We start from the raw sequence: 23,071 nt of genomic DNA on the forward strand, positions 1-23,071 counted from the left end.
TCCTTCTGAGTTTTCAGTCCACTTAAAATTATCCTCTAACTCCGCCCGCAATTGTTTCTTAATTCAGTCACGAAGACTTTTCTACCTTTTCCCCAGCAGCTCGCTGGCTGCTCCCTCTTGCTTTGGAGGGCTTGCATCCCCCTGCAGTGGCCACCCAGAGGGGACCCAACTTGGCCAGCTGCTGCCCCACAGCCGAACCCCAAACACCACCTTGCTGCACCCCCCAAGCAGAAAGCCCTTCTTCAGTGAATGGGGCAGCACTCAAAAGCTTATGAACCAGACATTCCATGTGGGCGCAGGGGTTACTAATTACCTCTTATTCGATCACAGACTTGGGATTTGTGAATGTAGCAGACTACTGACCATTGCCTGAGATCTGATGTAGCTTTGACCACTCCACGTGAACAAGCCTGGGACATGTAAGGGGTACGGGGCTTCTTTGAAGCAGAGTTAGACAAGAATCATAGGATCATAGAATGGTTTGGGTTGGAAGGGATCTCTAAGATCATCTGGTTCCAACCCCCTGCCATGGGCAGGGACATCTCCCACTAGACCAGGCTGCTCAAAGCCCCATCCAGCCTGGCCTTGAACACTTCCAGGCATGGGGCAGCCACAGCTTCTCTTCTCTGGGCAATCTGTTCCAGTGCCTCACCACCCTCACAGTAAAGAATTTCTTCCTAATATCTAATCTAAATCTCCCCTTTCAGTTTAAAACTGTTGCCCCTCATCCTATTGCTACATTCCCTGATAGAGAGTCCCTCCCCATCTCTCCTGTAGGCCCCCTTTAGGTACTGGAAGGCCGCTATAAGGTCTCCCCGGAGCCTTCTCTTCTCCAGGCTGAACAACCCCAGCTCTCTCAGCCTATCCTCATAGCAGAGGTGCTCCAGCCTTCTGATCGTTTTTGTAACCCTCTGCTGGACCCGCTCCAACAGGTCCATGTCCTCCTTGTGCTGAGGGCTCCAGAGCTGGATGCAGTACTCCAGGTGGGGTCTTACCACAGCGGCGCAGAGGGGCAGAATCCCCTCCCTCGCCCTGCTGGCCACGCTGCTTTTGATGCAGCCCAGGATGCCGTTGGCTTTCTGGGCTGCCAGCGCACGTTGCTGGCTCATGTTGAGCTTCTCCCCCACCAACACCCACCAACACCCCCAAGCCCCTCTCCTCAGGGCTGCTCTCAAACCATTCTCCGCCCAGCCTGCATCCGTGCTTGGAAGGGGCCATATAAACGCATACAACGTCGGACCCTACGCTTTTGTGCGTCAGTCCCCTAGGCGCACCTGCCTTGCCGACCTCTCGCTGAAAACCCTGGAGGCGCGCCCATCCCGCCGGCGTGCGGTGCAGCCAACGCCTCCTCCCGCCTCGTAGGAACCGTAGCATCACCCTCAATAGCGAACCGCAGCACAGCGCCCGGACCTGGCTGCGTCGCCGCCGCCGCCGGGGCTGCCCCCGGCTGGGCTCCGGCGGCTTGGGGCTAGCAGCCGCCTCTGCACCCCCCCGCCGCCCTCACGGGTAGGGAGCGGTGACGTGGCCCACGACGTCACCGAGGAGGCGAGGGAGACGCCTCGCAATCTCCCGCGCTTTGCTTTCCCCTCCCTTCCCCCCACCGCCCGTGTCCCGGCTCGGCGTGCCGGCGCGCGGCGGCCCCGCCCTTCCCGCACCGCCCGACAGCGCCTCTGACCAATCCCGTCGAGCCTGCCAGAGCCGCCCGCCAATGAGAGTGCCCTTCGCGGCGTTTCCCCGCCTCTTGCGTCCCGCCTCCGGCCCGGAAGAGCACCAATGAGACAAGAGGAGACAACCCCCGCCCCCCCATTCAGGGATGGGTGTTCAGTCGCTCCTCCGCTCCCCCCCCCTCCTCCGCCCCGGCCTCGAGTCGCCAGGACGTCATAGAGAAGGACAGGCCAATCGGCGGCGAGGCGCCGCGCGTCGTAGCCAATGGGAGCGCTCGATAGCGCGGCTGGCGCGGCCGGCCCCGGGGGGAGCCAGGAGCAGAGCGCGGCTGAGGCTCCGCCCCCTCTCCCTCCGCTGGCGGCTGGGCCGGCGTTCCCCCTCCCCGCCTCCCTGTCCCCGCCCGGCCTCTCTCCCTCCCTCCCTTTCCCTTTCGCAGCAATGGCGGCGACGGCGGCGGAGCAGGAGCAGTTCTACCTTCTCCTGGGCAACCTGCTCAGCCCAGACAATGCGGTCCGCAAGCAGGCCGAGGTAACGGGTCCGTCCTCGCCCCGGCCCTGCCCGCCGAGCCGGCCTGTCAGACCTCACAGACCTTGCCGGAGGGAAGGCGGCGCGGGTGGGAGGGGGGGGGGCAGGGAGGCGGCGGGGCCGGCCGAGCCCCACGTGTGAGCAGCGGCACCAGCTGCTGCCGGGGCGGCCCGGGCCGGGCCTTTCCCATCCCCCGCGCAGGGGAGCCGGGCGGTTGTGGCGGTTGCGGCGGTTGCCGTTGGCGAGGGCTCCGGCCGGTGGCGCGCGCGTGAGGGCGCGAGGGGTCCGTGTGTCCGTCCGTTCCTCCCCCCACCTCCTCTGGCGGCGCTGCCTGTCTGGCACCGTTCGGCCCTCCCTCGCCCGCTCCTCTCCGCTCGCCACGCCGGGCCCGTGAGCAGCCCAGCGGGCAGACGGGGCCTGGGCTGGCTCCGCCCGGGCTGGCCAGCCTTACGGAGCGCGGCTCCGCCGGGGAGGTGAGGCCAGGCCGGCGGCGGGTGGCGGGACCGGTCCTCGCTGCAGTGAGGGGGCCCCAGACGAGGTCAGAGCGGGTGGCGGTGCTGGGTGGGTGCGGGGCTCGGAGGGGTCGCTGCACTTGTAGCCCGGTCACTGCGCTCCCCAGGCGGCCCGGGCAGAGGGTCCGTGCCCCCCGGGCCTGGAGCCCCGCTCCTGCCCCAGCCCCAGGGGGCACGGACCCTCTGCCCGGGCTGCAGCCGCCCCCCCTCCCCGCCATCCGAAGAACTCTTCTCCTTCCACACCGTAGTTTGGTTTTTAACTTCGGAATGGGCCGTGTATTCAAGTGTTTTCGTCAGCTGAGAAATATTTCACTAAAAGAAGCGTTTTCAATACGCGGAGTTCCTCTGTTATCAGCAAAAACTTTTCAGATGTGTTATTTCAGCTGAAACTCTTTGTGATGGCTAAGCCACGTTAATTCTTTCTCTCTGTCATGCTTAAGACTCCATTGTCAAGCCTAGTGGGGAATCTCTCCCATTGAATTAAATACTAGCGTCTAGGTCTAGCATGAATTCCCACTGCATGGCTGCATCGGGTCTTTTATCGCTCTCATCACTTCAGCGGTCAGCAGAGTTCAGCGCATTGTTTGGTGAAGAATAAAAAGTATTATTGTTCCTGATGCTGCAGTGGAAATTCCTAAAATATAAATTAGGAATTAGAAGGAGAGGAGCCGTACAGTTTTAGAAAGCCAGCAAAGTTCGGTATTGATTACCACAGATACTTTCTAGAGAAGGAGCAAGAATTAATCCTGCATTCCTGAACATAGAGATGGAATGGAGGCCGTTCTCTGGAAGCTGAATTTCTTTCTCTTCTCAACTATATTGCCTGCATGTAACATAAGAACATTTCTCACAACTTTTTGAACTTTATTAATATTGTAACAAATCAGATTTATTGGACAGCTGTGTCATAATGCTTGTGAAAGAAAACATTCTTGGAAAAGAAGTCTAAAACTTAGATTCTTACAACTGGCATATTCTGTCAGAAAATTCCTTGGAATTGAGTTGGAGGTTTGTTTTTTTAATTTTCATAGATACATATCCACTATGGCCTATCAGAGTAAGAAACCTCAGTTGCTTTTCAAGTCCATTAGTTGTGTATGCAAATACAAGTGACTAGCATAATTTTTATTTCTTTAACTGCGCTGAAGCTGGCATTGGTTTCTGCATATTGCCAAGAGGTATTGCAAGTATTTTTATGGTTTAGGATCATTCGGAGTGGAAGGATCATCAGGAGGTCTGTAGTGCAATGTCCTGCTCAAAGCAGTGCCAGCTATCAGGTCAGACCAGGTCATTCGGGGCTTTGTCTGTTGAGTCTTGAAAACCTCCAAGAACGGAGACTGCATAAGCTCTCTGAGCAACCCGCTCCTGCTTGACTGTCCTCATTAGAGCAAAGAGGTCTGAATCTCCTTTTTTCAATTTATGCCTGTTGTCTCTCATTCTTCCACCATGCATGCCTGTGAAGAGCCCAGCTTGGTCGTCTTCATGGTGGATTAACAAACTTGTACCTAGAAACACAAATCTGTCTCTTTACAGTGTAGCAAGATTGACTTCTTGTTTTGTCTGTTTCTTGAAGTAATATTTCTTTGGATGAAAGTATTGCATAGCCTTTAGACTATTTGCTTACTAAAATAATACAGGACTCATATTTGATCTTAAACATCTGCATAGTCCAATCAGTTTTTTAAAGCATACTCACTGTTGGAAGGCAATATTGAATACTACAGGGATTCAAATAATTGCAGGTAAATTGAATAGCAAGTTTTCGTTTGTGTCCAAGAAAAACAGTGAGGATCAGAAATGGGTAGACAGGGAACTGAAGGAGACAGACTTGGGTTATTTCTAATAGGTCTGGTCATTGGAATTAGGATAAGGGGTATTATGTTGAAGACTAGACTTGATGGAGATGTAGAGTCATATCCTGTTGGGTATGGGTGTAGTGAAAGCTGTAAAAAACAAAAGGGGGAGGAGGAAAGTCTCATCACCTAAAACCTGTTTTTACTTAAGTATTTCTGTGTATGGATCTATGTCAGTCCTGACACACTCATAACTTACTCTAACCAGTTTGCTGCAACCTGGTTCATTCATTTTTTTTCTCCCATTAAAAATTACTGGAATGTTGTCTGTTGACTATAAAAGCCTGTCTTTCTCTTATTTTTGTGTCTGTTTGTGTCTTTTATTTACCATGTTTGTGTCTTTTATTTACTTTGTCTTGGTGATTTTATGCTCTTTTTTATAAAATATATTTCCCAGGTTTGGAAGAACATGAGTACTAAGTGTAGATAATAGATATTTGTTTGCATGTATTCTGGAAGTTAGTCTTGCTGTGTGAGAAATTTGTGCCTCTGGATAAGGTAGCTGGGGAGCTAATTGTGAACTAAAAGAAGATGTAGCAGGATCCAGGTACATAGTTTGGGTGTAGCCATGGCTGGTAGTAAGCTGGGTGGAGCCAGCAAAGTAGTCCTCCACCAGAACAGAGGGAAGGTTTTGGTTTGGGCCATATGTTTCTCTTGCCTGCCTTGCTGTGGTGCTCTTTAGCATCCTTTGGATCACCTTTACTGAATTGACAGAATTATGCCAGTGAACAACTGGATAGGTTGCTGCCATTTCTATTGCGTCTAAGCAACTCAAAATAGAATTTAATTATTACTAGAATTGGTGTGAGGGAAGCCAGCTTTTTACAGTGCTTCAGCTGTCCACGAAAGCATAGCTTCAGGTCCATGCTGGGCCTCTGTTTAGGGAACCTTCTTGTCTCTGTGTTTATCTTTATATTTGTAGATGATAGTGCAATATAAATATATACGTTCATGGAAGTGGTTAATCTGAGAAGGCTTTCTATTCTGACCCTAAACCTCATTTAATTTTGCAGTCTCCATGAAATGATTAGATTAAATGCAGGGATTCATTGGGGATTGAGAGTCATTGACTGTGAGTGTATAGTAGCGACTAGACAGAATGTGGAGTAAGAATCGACTCTATGAATGAGGCCTAGGAAACATATAGAAAGTGGAGGAAGATGATCTCTAACACTAAATGTGTGATGGGGAAACTGCTTTATTGAAAATAGCAGGTATACTGTCAAGGTGTGTAAATTATTTAGAGTATTGGAAAGAGCTGCTGCAATGGTAAGTATGAGAAGTAGGCAGGGAAGGAGCTGATTGAAATGAACCCAGGCTTTGTGTAGTAGGCTTGTTCCTTAAGTTAAGGATGGGATAGTGAATACTGGGAAAGGGAGGAGTAACTTATCTTCAAGATTGTGTCCACAAAAAAAAACCTCTTTCAGAGTTAGTAAGTATAGAACTATTTCTGAATGTTTTAAGTGGTTGCTTTTCAGCTTGTAATTCCCCTGTTCTTACCTGCATAGGTTTCGTATGTTTGGAACAAGCATTTATGGTTTTAAAGTGCTCATGTATAGCATGCTTGGGATAGCAAATATTATTTTGCTGTGAGCTCACTCTAGCTTCTAAGTAACAATATGATTTAAAAAGTCATAGTGAATGAACTGTGTGCCAGAAGTGTGTAAGACAATGTAACTGAACTCATTAAACTTTCAATTTTATTAAGAGGGTTTCCCTAAGGGGGAGACTAAATAGTCTCTCTTCCTGAAATTCAGCCAGGAGTTTAAAAATGAAAAGTTCTTATTGAAAACGTGTTGTTGAGGTGTGTGACCGCCACGTGACATTGGAAAGGCCATAAAAAGGTTCAAAAAAAGAACTGAACAAATTTTTGGACTATACATTTGTCAGTGGTTATTAACCTGTTGGTCATAGTTCAGTCTCAAGCTTCCAAAGTTCTTAATCCTTTGATGTGATGGAAGCTACGATTGATTCCAAGGAGGGTATGTGTTCCATATATGTTGTATTTCCGGGAGGATACCTGTTCTATTTATGTTGTATTTCTTAATTCATCTTGTAAGTGACCAATACTGCATATGTAGATGATTTGATTCCAATATGGCAGGTCTTATTAGGTAACTAGGACTTTACTCATGATTTTAAAGTAAGTCAGAAATTTTTATTTTGATAGGTTTAATTTTTTTGCTATGTTATTTTCTATTAACTGGATGGATACTGAAGTTGTTTTAAAAGGGAAGTAAATTCATATTAAACACATGCATTCTACTAATTGTTTACAATAAGCTGCATCCCTTTTTATGCAGGAAACATATGAGAATATTCCAGGTCAATCTAAGATCACGTTCCTCCTACAAGCAATCAGGAATACTGCTGCTGCTGAGGAGGTAAGTCTCGATCATCTTTGAATTCTGTAGATTTTAAGGGAACTTGGGAAAGGGAAGAAGAAATCAGTGCTGGTCATTTTGGAATAAATGAGCAAGTTGGGCGTTAACTGAATCATCTTAATTTACTGCATGTTTGTAGAGGGACCACTCATCTAGTTTGTTGCATGTCAAGTTCACTAGCTGAGACTTTTTGACATAGGATATTTGGTTTCAAAAGCTGTGTTTTGTAAGTGACTGCTTAGATCTGGTTCTGTGTTTGCTTAATGAATGGATTCTTTCCTTAAAATGTGTAACTAATATATGAGCGTTACTGTGACGTTCCTTCAAGCTACAGTTGAGAAACGCTTTCCATTTTGGGGTCCCGCGCTTAAATGTGTTAAACTTTTGTATCATCTAAAACTTCTTGTGCTTCTCAAATGGGAGTTGGGGGGACATAAGGTAACAGTTGTTTTGCAGGTTTTTTTTCTGATGGCTTTTGTATTTTGTCCTAGTTGGGAAGGATATGCTCATTAAGTCATCTAGCAGTGTTATAGAGTGAATGGAGAGCAGTCTGAGCACTGTTTAAAATTCTTCTGTGGGCATATAGTAAGTGTGCCTTAATTTTGTAAAGGCTCACACACTGTAGCAATCAAGTACAGTACTTATTGGTAAAACTATTATTCATTTGGATATGCAGAGTGAAGAACTACTAAGCTTTCAAGATATTACGAACTTCAGAGTCACTTAAAAGTAAAAACGTTTTGGTTTTGGTTTTTTTTCCTCATCTAGAGTTTTACTGAACAACAGAAGGATGTAGCATGTAGAATTTCTGAACAATATTATAAGGAGAGTATAAGTGTGCTGTTTCTCTCTGGATAAAGATCTCTTCTGATAAATTGTATTCAATTTAGAGGTAGATGCCATTTGTGCTTTTTAATGCTAAGTATCAGCTTACTAAAACTGATGCTTATCTACCTACAAAGCAGTGGTGTTCTGACAGAATCCTTCAGTATTATACCAGCGTCTTGTTGCGTGAGAGTTGTAGTTTTCCCTGCTGCCCCTCTGAGATGTTTCAAATGACAGAAAGCTGTAGAGCAGTCTCCTTGGTATTTAATTTTGCCATGAAAAATAAGATCTATTGCTGCACCTTTTTTATCAGAATAATGTCATATATAATAATCGGATAATGTTATGCCCTAGAAATCTTAACTGCATTGCACATGCTTCTGTTTGGAATACATTTGATAAGTTGACAACTACAAAGTCATATTTGTGTGAATAAATACTCGCTCCTTGTATTTACTGATTTTATTCCATTTATATCAACTAAGGAAATACCCCAGCCTAAAACTTGTTCAGAATCTTGCCAATGACTTGGCTTCCAACTTACTCAAGTGCAAAAAAACTTTCCACCTGTAGAAGTTACTTCTACCAAAGACATCAGAAGTTAACATTTGTAGCATAACTTGACATTTAACTACACCGATGGATAAATCAAAAGTTTAAATTTTAGCTTACAACTTAAGTAGACATTAGGTGCTGGACTCAAACAATCCTGATAATAAAAACTGGAACAACCTCTCTTCCCTGTAAATCCAAATACATAGTAGCCTAATTAGAGCCTAAGTGAAGTCATCCCCATGCTTAATCCAAACATTGCGTATAAACGTGCAGGGAAGCATTCTCTGTGGATTCAGTATGGTGTTGGTTTATGTAGATCCAAATATTGGGCAGAATAGTGCATATGTCACCAGCGGATAGGGCGTTATGTGGTATGTGTCCTCTGAGCACATTGAACGTACTGGCACCAGTGGACACAGGCTGCTGGAAGAAGCCTTAGAACTTTAAAGATCATTTTCCCAGGCTATGGGAGAGCTAGGTTCAGATCCCTCTTTGTCCTGAAGCTTCTCCATTGCTTTACCCCCTCCCAGGAAAACTAAGCTGAAGAAAATACTCCACCTTGTTTGCAGGAGCTGAGCTGCTGTGTTGTAGAGAATACAAGATTCGTAGGACTCCTTGGACAGCAGTTTGGGGAATCCTGGCTCTGCAACCTACTGTTTTTTGCATTTAAATGGAGAAACGGCGATTCAGATCCTGCTTCCAGTACCCCTTGCATATGACATGGAAAAAAACCATTAAGCTAGATCAGAAGTAACTCTATTAAACTACCTGTGTAACAGGTTTTCTCCAAACCAAATGCCTAAACTGTGGAAATAATCACCTTTTCCCTCTGTTGTCATTTCATACTTTCATGATAGCAGAGTAACACTGTTCACAGAAGTGGAGGGAAGCATCTGACTTAGCAGTTAGAACAGAAGATAAGCAAGTTTGTACACCTTAGGCTGAGGAGAGGCTTGAACCCAGGCCTCCAACTTCCTGAACGTGTAGTCTCAGTGTTATGAAGTTAGAGGGTTGGACAGAAAGGTGGCATATATTCACAGATTATTTGGTGATTTTTATTCTCAGAATGTGTCTCAGGTGTTAGAGGCTGCTCCTTTGCAGTTTTGATTTATCACCTAAATCTGAGAGGAACAGAAGTTCTGCATCTTCTTCTGCATTGTTTTTCTTCCTGGTTAATTCTAGATTGGCAGTTTTCAGTTGTGTCCTAATGTACAGTTGATTAACTTCAAGCCCTGTGAAATACCACAAATGCTGCATGCAACTGTTTCTGCTGTACTCACAGCCCTCTTAGAGGGCTATGACCTTTCTCTTCCCCGTGTCCGTATCGTCATGTGAAGGGGTTACATTTCTTAGTCTGAAAACTGCTGCTGTGGGCAGCTTCCTATTCAGCATTTGGAGGGGAAGGAACGCAGCCCATGGACTTCTGATGGCCCCCAGTTCTGCCTTTGAGTTGTATATGGACCTTAGGCACTGCGTGCTTTGAATTCCACATGGGACTGGATTCCCAGATAAGGTTGTGCAAGTCCATCTTTGGACTGTGTCCTAAATATTGATTGCTTCCATCCATGCATGTTTTCCTCCTTGAGGACTTAGAAGGAACAGTAAAACTAAAGTAAAAGTCACTGTGCTACACAAGATGGTTGGTCTTTTTCTTACAAAATGTGTAGGGCTACCTGGACACTTTAAAAGCCAGTGGAGAATGCTGTATCCCGGATTTCTGTTTGTAATTCTTCTCCTGCCCTGCTTGGCAATTTAGTTGTTGTCTTGTGCCTTGGTTCCATCATCAGTAAAAACATAGAACATTTTTAAAGCACTGTAAATTCTATTAATAAGTGGTATGTTGAAATTTGAGTATTATGCCTACTTTTTGTGTTAATACCTTTGACATTCCAATTGTATGTGAGTACTCCAGAAGTTTAGACACGCAGAGGAATCCAGTGCTAGGAGAGAATTATAGTTTTTTATGCTTCATTGATAAATGGAAGTTCGTCTTTGGGGATGTATGCTTCATATTGTTCCTGTTCTTGTTAAAAGCTATAGCTGCTAAGTTGCAGGATTTTAAAATGCTTATTTGGGTACATATCTTGTAATACTTAAATGTAAAAGAGCCTTTGGTGTGTGTGAAAAATACGTACTTTCTTCCTTAAAGTAGAAGAAACAGCCCCAGAGCTGCCATTAATCCAGCCATGTTTGTCATAATTAAACTGACAATGGTAATTTTCATATATTGGTGGATATCTGCTGAGGAAAATATGCCATTTATTATTAGAAGTCAATTGCTGCTTTGTCACTCCTTCAAACACTTGAATTTGCTTTAGGGAATTTGGGGGTTTTTTTTCCAAGCTAATAACACTAATAAGCTAGTTCATGTAGCGCTGATCTTGTGTCTTTCTGTATACCTTGTTACTTGTGTTTTCACTTTGCAATCAGTCTGTGTTTGTCAGTCTTCTAATATTTTGAATTAAGTTCTTCAGAGGTGGAAATTCTTATCTTTGAGACTGTGTGCTTTATGAAAACAAGCTCTGTTCCCTATCTGGCCACCTATTATTGCTTCAGGAAAGGAATGAATATAATGTGAGTCAAATGTCAGAGAATATGTACAGAAACGCAATGCCCTGAGTAAGAGAAGACATTGCATCAGAGTTTGTGCCTTGTTTAGTCCCAGCAAACTTCTACTATGTAAGTTCACCATACTAATGAGAAGAAATTTAATCAGTCACAGTACTGGTGATCTTTTAGGGATAGGAGAAGGAAAGATACCATTCAATTGTGGTACCATTAAAGTTTTTTGGCACATTATTAGTTGGATTCCCAGAGGCAGCGGGGAAAGAATCGTCTTCCTTCCCAACTCACGTTCCCTATGTTATGACCTATTGCTAGAGAACGTTGGCTTATGGTGGGAGCTATAGCACAGGTGGGTGCTGTGACCCTCTTTGTTCATCTGCTGTCTTCCTTAGGTCTACTAGGGAAGATCTAATGCTACATTTGTGGTGGCTTTGGTCCACACTGGAGCTGTTGAGGAGGAGGAGATATGGAATGATCTAGAGTAAGGTCCAATTCTACTCCCTCCCTTCTGCTAGTATAGAGACACTTTGTGTGCACTACTCTTTAGCTGTATGGAGGAGAGCTGGCTATGTTGGAAAAAGGCTCAGCGGGTCTGGAGACTGCAGAAAACTACGAGAATAGTATCTTGGGTGATATTCTAGAAATACCTGTTTTTTACAGGGTATGCTAGAAGTTGAGGCTTTGCAGCAGTTTGTGCTTCTCATTTATAGGCTGAGAGATCTTTGGGAAATTGCACCTCGTTAGCTCTGCTGCTCACTGAGCGTTTTTGGATTCCAAAGGCTGTTATTAAATGAAATTGTTTTTCATTCAAGTACACATTAAATAAGAATATCTTAGGAAAAGAATTGAGTGCACATTGCGTTGGATTGGTTTTTTGTGAAGATTTAATATGTGCAAGGTTTTGTTACACGTGTTGAACTTCATAAATTTGGGGGATGGTTTTTAATTACTATTTGTAAAGTGGTTAGTGAACATACTATTTATGAAGTTATTCACAGTGCTTCATGTGTCTTTTTGCCTTTACTGCATGTTTTGCTCTATTCATTTTGAATTACTCAGCCATGTGTTTTGCTTCTAGTTCTTGTATAATTGTAAATAAATACAGATATGTAAAAGACACTTGTAGAATTGCAATATGCAAGCAGGAAGCATAGAAGATTGTAATATGAGATATTGAGGTTCCTATGCTCAAATTCAAGTTTAAATAAAAACGTTTCATCATAGGTTTGCAAAAGGCTGAAAGCTTTTGTTGTTGTTTGGGGTTTTTTTGTTCAGAGGAAGAGTTTTATTTGCCAAAATCTAACTCTAGGTTCCTGAATCTTTAGCCTGAAGTTTGATTGTTGGAGAAAGCGAAGGAGGGTTTACAGGTTAATTGTCTGACAAAGTTGTCCCATTAAGCCACTTGGTAATCCAAAAAAACCCATCTGGATTATAATTATCTCAGCAGCCCATTTAAAATAAAAAGAGGACATGCTTTTAACATTGCTCAGTAATGCAGCTAGGTTCTTAACTTCCCACAAACTGTGTCCAAGGTTCAGCTCTACAAAAAACCTGAATACCTCAGTGGATTTCGTGATTATTTCTTTGAAGAGCTGTAATTGTCAGAAACATGGTTGTAAGCTGATATTTCTATACTATGTTTTTATTTACTGTCATAATCGTCATCTGTTGCTGGAGAGGTATTCCATTCACCTAACAAGTCTACACAGTGAAAACCGATCATCTGGAAGCATGATGTCAGTAGTCTTTCCTCATAAGAGCATAATTATCATATCAAAACACTTTAACATACATACTTTCTTATTCAATAGGCTAGACAAATGGCAGCTGTCCTTCTACGACGTCTTTTGTCTTCTGCGTTTGAAGAAGTTTATCCAGCTCTTTCACCTGACGATCAGACTTCTATCAAAAGTGGATTGCTGTTGATTATTCAGTTGGAAACGCAGTCCAGTATGAGGAAAAAAATCTGTGACATCGTTGCTGAATTGGCCAGGAACTTAATAGGTACTTTATATAGGCTGATAATAGTGGTAAAATGTTTATGCATTGGTAGTAGTTGTATTTTTATCTCTTGTTCTCTAGTCTTGTGTAGACATTTGCACATGATGTACTAACTGATTTCATGGTTTAAAATCTAATATTTGTTTATATTATCCTTGATCAGATAAAAATAAGGTTCCTTAACTCTGCTTTTTAAACTGCTTCAGTTTAGGTGAGATTGTATTAAGGATTAGAAATCCAATTGTGGTTAGATTCTCATGAATGTTATGCTGAACGTAAGTTTATTTTTTGAGTGCTGTTATATAACAGAAATAGAGATCAACTTCTATTCCTGAGTGCCTTTAGATTGAAAATGTCAACCATATTTTTACACTGTGGCTTGGACACATCTTCAGATTAGGGTTTTTTTTAAAATTAATTTTAGTAGCGATGACTGGTTACCCTGTACAACTGAGATCTAACCACCCTTAAGTTTGCTTATCCTGAAACTTTGTGGTGTTTAATCTAGATGAAGATGGCAACAACCAGTGGCCGGAGGTTCTGAAATTTTTATTTGACTCTGTCAGCTCTCAGAACGTGGGACTGCGGGAGGCTGCTCTACATATTTTCTGGTAAACTTTCACACTTTGATACATTTTTACAGGTTAGCTAAGTCATGTCTGTAAAAATGTAAGAAAAACTGTCACAACTTCATTAACAAGCAGTCACATATATTTCATTTATTCTATGGTATCGTGGTTTACTTAACTCTTACATGTATACTTACAATCTGTAGCTTAAACAATGGGTAAGTTTAAAATAATAGTTAAGGTTAAACTGTGTGAATTTTTATTAATGCTTTGGTCTTTTCTTGTCCTTAGGAATTTTCCTGGGATTTTTGGGAATCAGCAGCAACACTATTTGGAGGTCATTAAGAGAATGCTGGTTCAGTGTATGCAAGATCAAGAGCATCCATCAGTAAGACCTTTATGTTCTTTTCTTTTTTTAAAAATAGTATGTCCTGAGCATAGGAACTTAGTGTAGTAATCTCAAACATAAAAGTTAAACCATCGATTCCAACCAGAGAATGGCATTACCTGAAACTGATGAATATCTGGAGTTTTGACTGTGCCTACTGCAAAACAAAAGGGTCAAACCCTTTTTCATGGTCCTAAAGCTGACTTGGCTGGCTCATACCTGTACTGCTTCGGCCCAGACTCTTCCCTAGTAGTTACGCTTGGAGCAACCTAGTTGTCCTGGCCCAAAGCAGAGACGGGGGGTTTAGCCAGCAGCATTGAGGGGTCAGAAACTCCTTATTAATCTCTCTTTCTGGCCCTTACGTTTAACAGTATACATACGTAGCGTCTGTACACACTGTGTCTTAAAAACTCTGAATATATGACAGCTTCTTGAACTGTTTGTGCATGCTTTGCTATAAGGGCATGTTAGCAAGCCTTGCTTTTCTGGAAGGCTTCAGATTTATTGATTTGTGCAGAGGATTGTACTTTGAAAATGTTTCTCTTGTTGTGGAAAATGCTGGGCAAGAATAGGAAACCCTGCTGTGGTATATGGGTTCAGTTTGCTGCTCTCCCATGGATTACTTTTTCTGACCTTTGAAAGTCAACTGAGTAACATTTTCTAAAGTACCACAAGTCATGCCTTTAAAGAAGCATGTTTTAAACACTTAGATCACACTTTTTGAAAAATGGGACTTTGACACTTGCATACTCATTTGAAATTGGGATGGAGGTTGAAAACAATAGTTTTCTTTTTTTTTTAGATGAAAAAAACAACCAAAAAACAACCCAAAACAAACAAACAAGAAAACCCCACAGAAAACCTAGAAAACTAGGGAATGCTTGCCACCTTGTAATATGATAAACTTTTTTTGTATCATTGAGGACATAAATGCTGAATATCTTCAATATTGCTTTACCTTAATTTGAAGCAAGATACAAAAGCCCATGTTAAAAATTAATTGGTATATCTATTAGGAAAATGGAAAAGGGGAATGATAATACAAAATGTGGTCTCATAATAGGCCTAATGTTAAAAGAAAACAAAGGCATGTTTCGTTCCCGGTTCTTCACATTTCTTTCTCCAATCCTGCCTGTCTTCTAGATCAAGACTCTGTCTGCTAGAGCTGCAGCTGCGTTTGTTCTTGCTAATGAGCATAATCTTCCCCTTCTTAAACATTTTGCAGACTTGCTACCTGGAATCTTGCAGGTAAGAAACCACACAAGTAACACTTAATGTGCCATTACTGTTTATGTTGACTCTATCCGAACATAAATTATTGGTCTGCAAATTTGTGTAGCATATGAATTTTTGCAGAGACTTGGATTAACTATATCTTTCTGAGACTGACATCAGTAACCAGCAAGATACAGTGGAAACTGATAAGGAATTTTGTAAATGCAAGCTAATTGATAAAGTTTTAAGGAAAATAGTTTAATGCTGATTAATTTATACAGTGTTACCTAGATAAGTGAGTTAAAATTCTTTGTAAGGTATTTAACTCAAAATCATACAGCTTCTAAATTACCCGGGATATTGAGATATATTTTAAATATGGACTACCCTGAGATTTTGGGTAATCGGTAATCGGGAAATTCATTGACCCATGATAACCTGTGTCTTCTCAGTTTAGAGGAAAGCGTAGAATTATTCTGAACAAAGGTTCTCAGTAACAACAACAATATGGACAAATTATCTTTATTGTTTGATAAATTAGGAACTTGCAAACAAAATATATTCTTAAGCTTCATATAATTTCTGAGGCTGGATTAGATCTCTTTTAGGATGGGTGAATTTGAGCAAAAGTTGGAATTCTAATACAAGGTTGTTTACTTTTGAGGGGAAACCAGAGAGACATGGTTTGAGCTCTGAAGGATGACAATTTCACAGTAGAGTTCCCTTTCTATATTAAGAAAAAAGTGAAAATAACTGAGTAGCTGTGATAACAGTGGTAGTGAACTTTGGCAATTTTAAATTAGGCTAAATTTAGATTGAAGACTGTCTTATTGCTGCAGTCAGTACAGCAGATTCCTGTTGACAGTGTAAGCTATAAACCTTGTCTGTGTGCTTTGTGGCAAGCTGAAGAAAAATTGTGCCAAGTTAACTAGCTTCTGCAGCCAATAGAATTCTTCTTGATCTTAAATGGAAACTGAGAGGAATTTATTAAAAACAACTGAACTTGAAAATAGGCTCTAGTGTATACAAGATAAGTATTTTGATATTGAGGTTGCTATTTGGTGGTTAGTCCCTGCCTGTGACTTTGGCAATGACAATTCCATTGTTCAAAAATTGTAACTGCCTGAGAGAACCTTGGTTACTGAGTACTGTGTGAGTGGGAGTGAGGCAGAATTTGGGGTGGGCATCCTGTTCCTCTTGATGTTTGGCAATTAATAGTATGCTGTTCTTAGACTTCAGACTAATAGCCCACTTTGTGTGATATAAGTTTCAATGCTACTATTTTAGGCCATAAAAACATATGCACTTGGCTTGCATTTTCAAGCTTTATTTTGCAAATACAGAGCACAGAACTATGCTATGAAATCTGTCTTTTTAAAAATACTTATTGCAAGAAGGACTAGATTTTCTGGCTGTTGGTAACACAAGATGGATATGAAGATCTGAGTTTATAAATAGGAGATGGGATGTGTTAGAATAGTGGTGAGTGACCTTTGGAGACAGTTGGATGGTTTTTTTTGTTGCTGCTGAAGTTCATTTTGTTGCAATACTGGCATGGTAAAAAAGCTAAAAATAAAATTCTGTCTTAGCAATTCAGTCATCTCAGTTCAATTTCTATAATGGTAATGCTGGAAGTTGAACTTTTCAGAACTAGTAGTTGAAACTTGTGTCCAAGATATTTATCTTGCAATGGAGTGTAAAAGCAACTGGAACTTCAGCTGACTTCTGTGGTTGGTTGTGCTCAATACTACAGAAAAGAGCCTCTGCCTTTGAGGGCTCACTGTGTATTTTGAACTTCTTTCTTTAGAAAGCCAGTCTTGCTTTAAAAAACTGTCAAACTTGCAATGGGTATAAAATACAGAGTTCTACAGAAACTTCCACTGCATATTGCATTATGCTTTGCCAGAATCAGAGGACGAGTGGTAACTATTAGTCCAAAAGGCCTTAACCAAGGTAGATTTTTTTTTCCAGAAGTTTTCTGATACTAGAAGATGCAGTTTCTGTGTTGAAAGCTTGTGCTGTTTCAGTGGCATTATTAAAAGTGTTGGATTCGAGATTTAAGTATTAAAAACCACCTAACTATTCACTTTTAAAAAATCTTTCTACGTTAGAAAGACATACTTCGCTAATGAAAATTCCTTTCAAAACCCCAAAAGCATGTTTAAAGACAATTTTTTTCTTTGGAGGTTTGGGTTTTTGTGTCCTACTTCTAGAAGAGTTTTAACAGCATTGAATAACTGTGCCCTATTTTGGCCCTAGAGTGTCAAGCTGGTCAGTTAAAAGTAAGCTTTAAATTACTTTTCAGAATGTAGCTATGGGTTAGGAAAGATACCTGCAAAAAGCTTGATTTCTTTTTCCTGTGCCCTGTGACTGAAGGCTGAAAGGTCTGCTTTAATTTGGTGGCTCTCCAGAGTTGTCTGGAAAAAAATAAATTGTTTAATCTTGAGATTCCTGGTGTTTGTACATGTAAGCTATGCAAAGATGTTCTCACATAACAGGGAAAAAAGGAGTTAGGCTCATTTTCCTTCTTTTGGTCAGTTACTACTTTGAGGAGTTTTTCTTTATTTAAAATGCATTTTGAAGTGCTTGTCAAAATGTAGTGTGATTTTTTTTGCATGTCGGCGCCTCTGATGTGTGACCTTAATTTTTTCTGAGCGTCTGTCTGCTGTGTTAGATTTAAACTAATAATGGTCAAAATTGATGGCATATAACATTGTGAGCCATAATTTACTTGTAGAAAACTTGTAGTCTTGGACCTTGGCTATTATCTTTTTGTGGTTGTTATGGATTTATGCACGCTGACCACCGTAGTGGGGTCTGACCCTAGGATCCTGCCGAAAATACAAAGTCTAAGTGCAGGCTTCCAATTAGTCTTTTATTAGTTCTCAGGTTACAGCTCAAGCTGGGTGCCTCTGGAGATGGACCCCTACCCCAATTCATGCCCCTCAATTATACCCGTACCACCCATCACCCCATCCCCAAGTCCAATTCTGGTCGGTGGTCTCTTGATTCCTTATTGGTTTTCACTGTTGCTAGGCTGGCTGCCTTCTGAAGTTACTTCATTCTCTTAAAATTATCTCCTTGGTCCTTATATTCTTCATTCTGCTCATATCTGCTGGATTCAGCTAGTTCTTTGTTAGCAGCATTAGCTTTATCAAAAAGTTTACTCTTGGTCTTAACCGCTAACCACGATACACTAATGCTAAACGAGACCATTCAGAGAGACAAGAACACAGTTAATCAAATTTCTTCTATAACAGTGGTTCCATTCATAGTATTATTTGGTTTTACTTAATCTTGTTTTCGTCTTATCTCTTGATAGGCTGTAAATGATTCCTGCTACCAAAATGATGATTCTGTCCTGAAATCCCTTGTAGAAATTGCAGATTCTGTTCCCAAGTATTTACGACCACACTTAGAACCTACGTTGCAACTAAGTCTGAAGGTAAAGCTAGGAATTTTTTTTTTTTTTTAAAATCACTCTTTCTGCCTGAGAACATCTGTTCTAACCATTTGCTTTAATCCTTCTGGATTGTAGTTGTGTGCAGATGCCAGTCTCAGTAACATGCAGCGTCAGTTGGCACTTGAAGTAATTGTGACCTTGTCAGAAACTGCTGCTGCTATGCTGAGGAGGCATACAAACATTGTTGCACAAGCCAGTAAGTATTTTATTCATTTTCTTTGTTGAAACAATTTGTCTTCCTTTACAGTGTTAAACTGACTTTGGAAGTGGTCAGTGGCAAAACCATGTCTTCTAACTCGGAGTTTGCTGATGCTGGTAACTTTAGGTGACACCAAATTGGGGCTTTTTTATGGCGAAAGACCCTTCTTATTGCGACTCTTCATAAATGAATCTGTGCTTATGCATCCACCAACAATTTGAATAAAAATACTGTAGCTTCTTCATTAGGTGTTTCCAAGGCAAATACTACTTTCATGGTTCTCTGCTGGCTTTTGAAATGTGTACTGTAAAAAAAAAAAAAAAAAAAAAAAAAAAAAAAAATTGATGCATTTAGCTCTCAAGTTCTTCATTCGAAGTTTGGTATGTAGGCCAGATATTCTGTGGTGCTGGCAACTGAAGACTGAAGGAGTTCAGCATGCATGTTGAGCTTCAGCGTTGAGTTAAAGATGTGAATTAAAAATCAGATGCTTATATAAATACTTAGAGAAAGTCTAATGCGGATTGTAAATTCTTTGGAGAGGCACTTTTTAATCATGTGTTATTATTTGAGATACTAAAAATAACTGTCTTCTGGACAGCCCCAGCAGCAGTGCTGTACACAGTGATATTCCTCTGCCTTTTAAATCCTTTTTGTGAGTAGATCAGGCCACTGACACAGCAATGTAGCCTGCTTTTTGGGAGAATTCTTTTCCCTCCCCGTCACACTTCTATCTGTCTAGATTCTTGATTGTTTTCTGAAACTTGCATAAAGACAATCTGTTAAAAGGCAACTTTTTTACTCATGTGCTTGGGCTGGGGAAATTTGTGCATACAAATAATCATAAAACTCATGGAAAATGTTGTAAACTGGATCTGCTTGGCCTAAGTGTTTTAAACTATTGACTAGGAATTTTGTCTACTTGTAGAATAGTTTTTTTTAAAGAACAGATTCTTTCAGAACATATTTTGAAATTTGAAAGTGTTAAGAATGCTCTATAGCTTGTTGGGAATATTAACGCTTGACACTTGCTGTCCCCCAAATCATTACAAGCTTCTTAACTGGTCTGGTGGCACAGTAGAGAAGTATCTCATATCTCTTTAGAATGTATTACTTTGTATATTTGGTAGCTAGTTGTTCAGGAATGAAATGTTTGTATTAAGATAATGCACCATGTGTGAATGAAGTGCCTTTGGTTTGCAACCTGTTGTAAAATTGTTCTTAATGAGTCACTAAGGTGAAAGACGTCTATTTTGCAGAGCTAGTAAAGCAGTTATGTTCAGAGAAAGCCAAACAGGATTTCGTTTGTCTTGGTTTTGTGCCTTAGTTTAAAAGGGTTTCTGTTTTCATTCAACTAAAAAGTTGCTACATCACTTGATCCTCACAACTAGAACTGGGTCTTAGGCAAAACTGTCATCTTATGCTGGTTTTATTGAACGTGGTGCTGATTTAGGAGTAAGTCTGTGTCCTGTGTACCAGTTTTCTGCACAGAAACTCCATTAGGGTTTAGACTTCCCTCCTTGAGCTCAATATTCAAGATAGCAGAGTGTTTTATTGCTCCCTCCCTAGCAATTAGAGCTGCAACTTTTCTTTGGCTGTAGTTTTGCTCCATCTCCATAAAATGGAGTCATGGCATGCTCTGAAAAGAAGCAGGTTTAGTGGGCTCATCCTTAACTTGTTTGTAAACAGTCTATATATTTGCAATAGTTAAATTTTGAGAGCTTGTCAGGACAACATTGAAACTAATGCACAACTCTATATTTACAAAAATGTCCTTTGTGAAACTATACTTACTGGCAACTACACTCATATTAATAACATCAAGAAGAAACAACATGTGTACAAGCTTTTGCAGGTTCTGGATTTAATGATGGCCAGACAGCTTTGGATGACAGTTTGTTCTCAACCTTGCTTGTTTGTAGCAACAACGACATCAGTTTTTGGAACCCAGTAGCATCTGTGGCAGATAATGGTGGACTTATGTATTGTCACACCTCTGAAATATGCCATTTTCACCTGTGTGCTTATGAATGTCTGTGTCTGAAAAGCTTCTGGGCTATAATACTGGGATTTTTTTGAGGAAATTCTTTTCAGTGACTAGTAATATATAGAATTCTGGCATTGTGCTAGAAAGTTCATAGAGTCCATTAAGTTATCTTGATACGTATATGAAAGCTCTCATGGAATCACCTCTGGCTGATGACATGTAACCACATCAAGCAAACCAATCCATAATTTGATCTTTTCTTGATACTTGCCTCACAATGCTGTCAGTGAGCAATATTTTCTCCTGTCATCAATTCACCATAAGTTTCTTATCTCTCCAGATGTACAGTGAAGTGAGTTTGCTTAGGGTTGTGTGTTTGCTTAGGGTTGTGCCTCTATCTTAGATTACAGATACATTTACACTATGTAAGTATATTATTTATATAAAAGTTGCAGTATATCTAATCAGCAGTATGAACTACTGTATGCCTACTAGCTTTTGAGGTGGGTTCCTGTAAAGGACAGTTAACTGTGATGCCTGTCTTCAAGATGTGTGGTAGACTGTCCTAAAAAGATTCTTAAAGCTCAAAGGTTCCGTATTTGAATGAAAACTTTTGTTTCCAGGGCAAAGTGAAGCATTTTTGCATTAATGATGTTGAATTCAAATAACTGCTCTGAGCAGTTAGTGTAATATGAAGTGCAGAATACTTAAGAGCACCTTATTTTCCTCTGAAAGTGCAAGGTGTACTTTTTAGCCCTTGGGTTTCTGAAGTGCCCAGGAACAGGCAGCCTTATAATAGACAAATCACTGCACTCCTTCCTCCTGTGAGAACAACTCAGAAGAATAGTTCTTGCTTATTGCATAGTAGTGTGGAACATTATGATAAAGATTGTGTAATAGTCTCTATGAAGACTTATACTAAGAAGAGCAGACAGAATCAATCTACAGAGGTAGAAATAGAAATTGTAAGTTCTAAACCGTTACCTTATTGTAAAAGTAAAGCTTTATGCTGTGACCACCGTACATATAATTAGGAAAATTTATGATGTTAGTAAAACTAAGGGTTGAGTATTATTCTTCCGTAATGAATATAGTCTCTTTCATCAGTGAATGTTCAAAGGATGATGTCAGAGTTTCAGCAAAATGAATGAAACGTATCAGAGTTCTTAAAGCATATAATACTAATTTTAACTCTTTCAAAGAACTTTGACTTTATTAAGGAATTCACTTTTTACGATCTTCATGATTTAACAAAATCTTGCATTGCACTGTGATTCTTGGTAAGATATACACTCAACTGTTTTTTACTCTCGATTTAAATGTTCTGAAAATATTTTTCTGAAAATCTATTCTGAATTACTGTCTGATGCAGTTTGATAGACTTGGCTATCTGCTACTGGAAGAAGAGTTATATTTCTTCAGTGATTTTTTTGAAAGGAGAGAACTTAAAATTTATGCTAGTTATTTGAGAATCTATTTTAAGAAAGCAACCTGGTTTTAAAAATTTTTGTTTTTTTTCAGTTCCTCAAATGTTGGCAATGATGGTTGACTTGGAAGAAGATGAAGATTGGGCAAATGCAGATGAGCTTGAAGATGATGATTTTGACAGGTAATTATGAAACTAGTTGTTTCAATATATTATCAAGACTGTGTGGCTAAAAGCAGATTTTAAAGTGCAGGATGCAAATGACTGCCATGCATTACTTTTTTTTTTAACTCAAATAACTCTTCTAATTTTGTTTCTTTGGTCATGAGCAGTATATATGACTCTTTTTCAGACAGTTTATATGTAGGTTATTTAGGTACTGTTCAGCAAGTAAATTCTTTCAGTGTTCGTATGTTGCTGTAATTTAGTTCTACAAGATGCATGTCCTCTTGTCTGTTTCGCTGTTTGCTATTTTGCACTGTTTTAACTTTTCAAGCTTTTGTTTCTTCTATCATTTATGTTACTCAGTTCAGAAGTCAGTGTTTCCTAAGCCTTTAAATTGAGGGCTTAGCTGGAACCAAAGCTGAAGGATACTGACTTGTTTAGTCATCTACAGCCAATTTCTTCCTATTTTTCTGTATCTATGCCCTTGAAAAGGTGGTGTTAAAGAAAAAAGCTGCCTACCTTTGAAAGGACATCAGAACGCATAGTGGAATTCCTTGCTGGATTTCATCTAGCTCAAAATATTACGATTTTGCTATTATTTTAAATCCCTTGGTATGGCTAGCAGTAGCTTGTCTTGTATCTTAGGGAAGAAAGATCTACTAAAGATGTCCAGTCTTTCTGAGTTGCTTAGTCCTGCATGCTTTGTAGCTTGCTCCAACTTTCCACTGGAATCACTGTGGTTTGTCTACGGTATCCTCTTACATCTGCTCTTGTCCA

At 40.8% G+C, this 23,071-nt stretch overlaps 1 protein-coding gene across 1 annotated transcript in view; it reads left to right on the forward strand.

The window, feature by feature from the left end:
- Window positions 1-2,036: 2,036 nt before the first annotated feature.
- Window positions 2,037-23,071, forward strand: part of IPO5 (importin 5) — a 45,298-nt gene continuing 24,263 nt past the window's right edge. The window contains exons 1-9 of the mRNA XM_054219086.1: window positions 2,037-2,193; window positions 6,859-6,939; window positions 12,696-12,888; window positions 13,394-13,496; window positions 13,746-13,842; window positions 14,986-15,090; window positions 18,380-18,502; window positions 18,596-18,716; window positions 22,225-22,312. Coding sequence (XP_054075061.1) covers window positions 2,104-2,193; window positions 6,859-6,939; window positions 12,696-12,888; window positions 13,394-13,496; window positions 13,746-13,842; window positions 14,986-15,090; window positions 18,380-18,502; window positions 18,596-18,716; window positions 22,225-22,312 — 1,001 coding nt within the window. The 5' untranslated portion in view covers window positions 2,037-2,103. The remainder of the gene's footprint in view (window positions 2,194-6,858; window positions 6,940-12,695; window positions 12,889-13,393; window positions 13,497-13,745; window positions 13,843-14,985; window positions 15,091-18,379; window positions 18,503-18,595; window positions 18,717-22,224; window positions 22,313-23,071) is intronic.

The sequence above is a fragment of the Rissa tridactyla genome, chromosome 1, assembly GCF_028500815.1.
Source record: "Rissa tridactyla isolate bRisTri1 chromosome 1, bRisTri1.patW.cur.20221130, whole genome shotgun sequence".
NCBI lineage: Eukaryota > Metazoa > Chordata > Aves > Charadriiformes > Laridae > Rissa > Rissa tridactyla.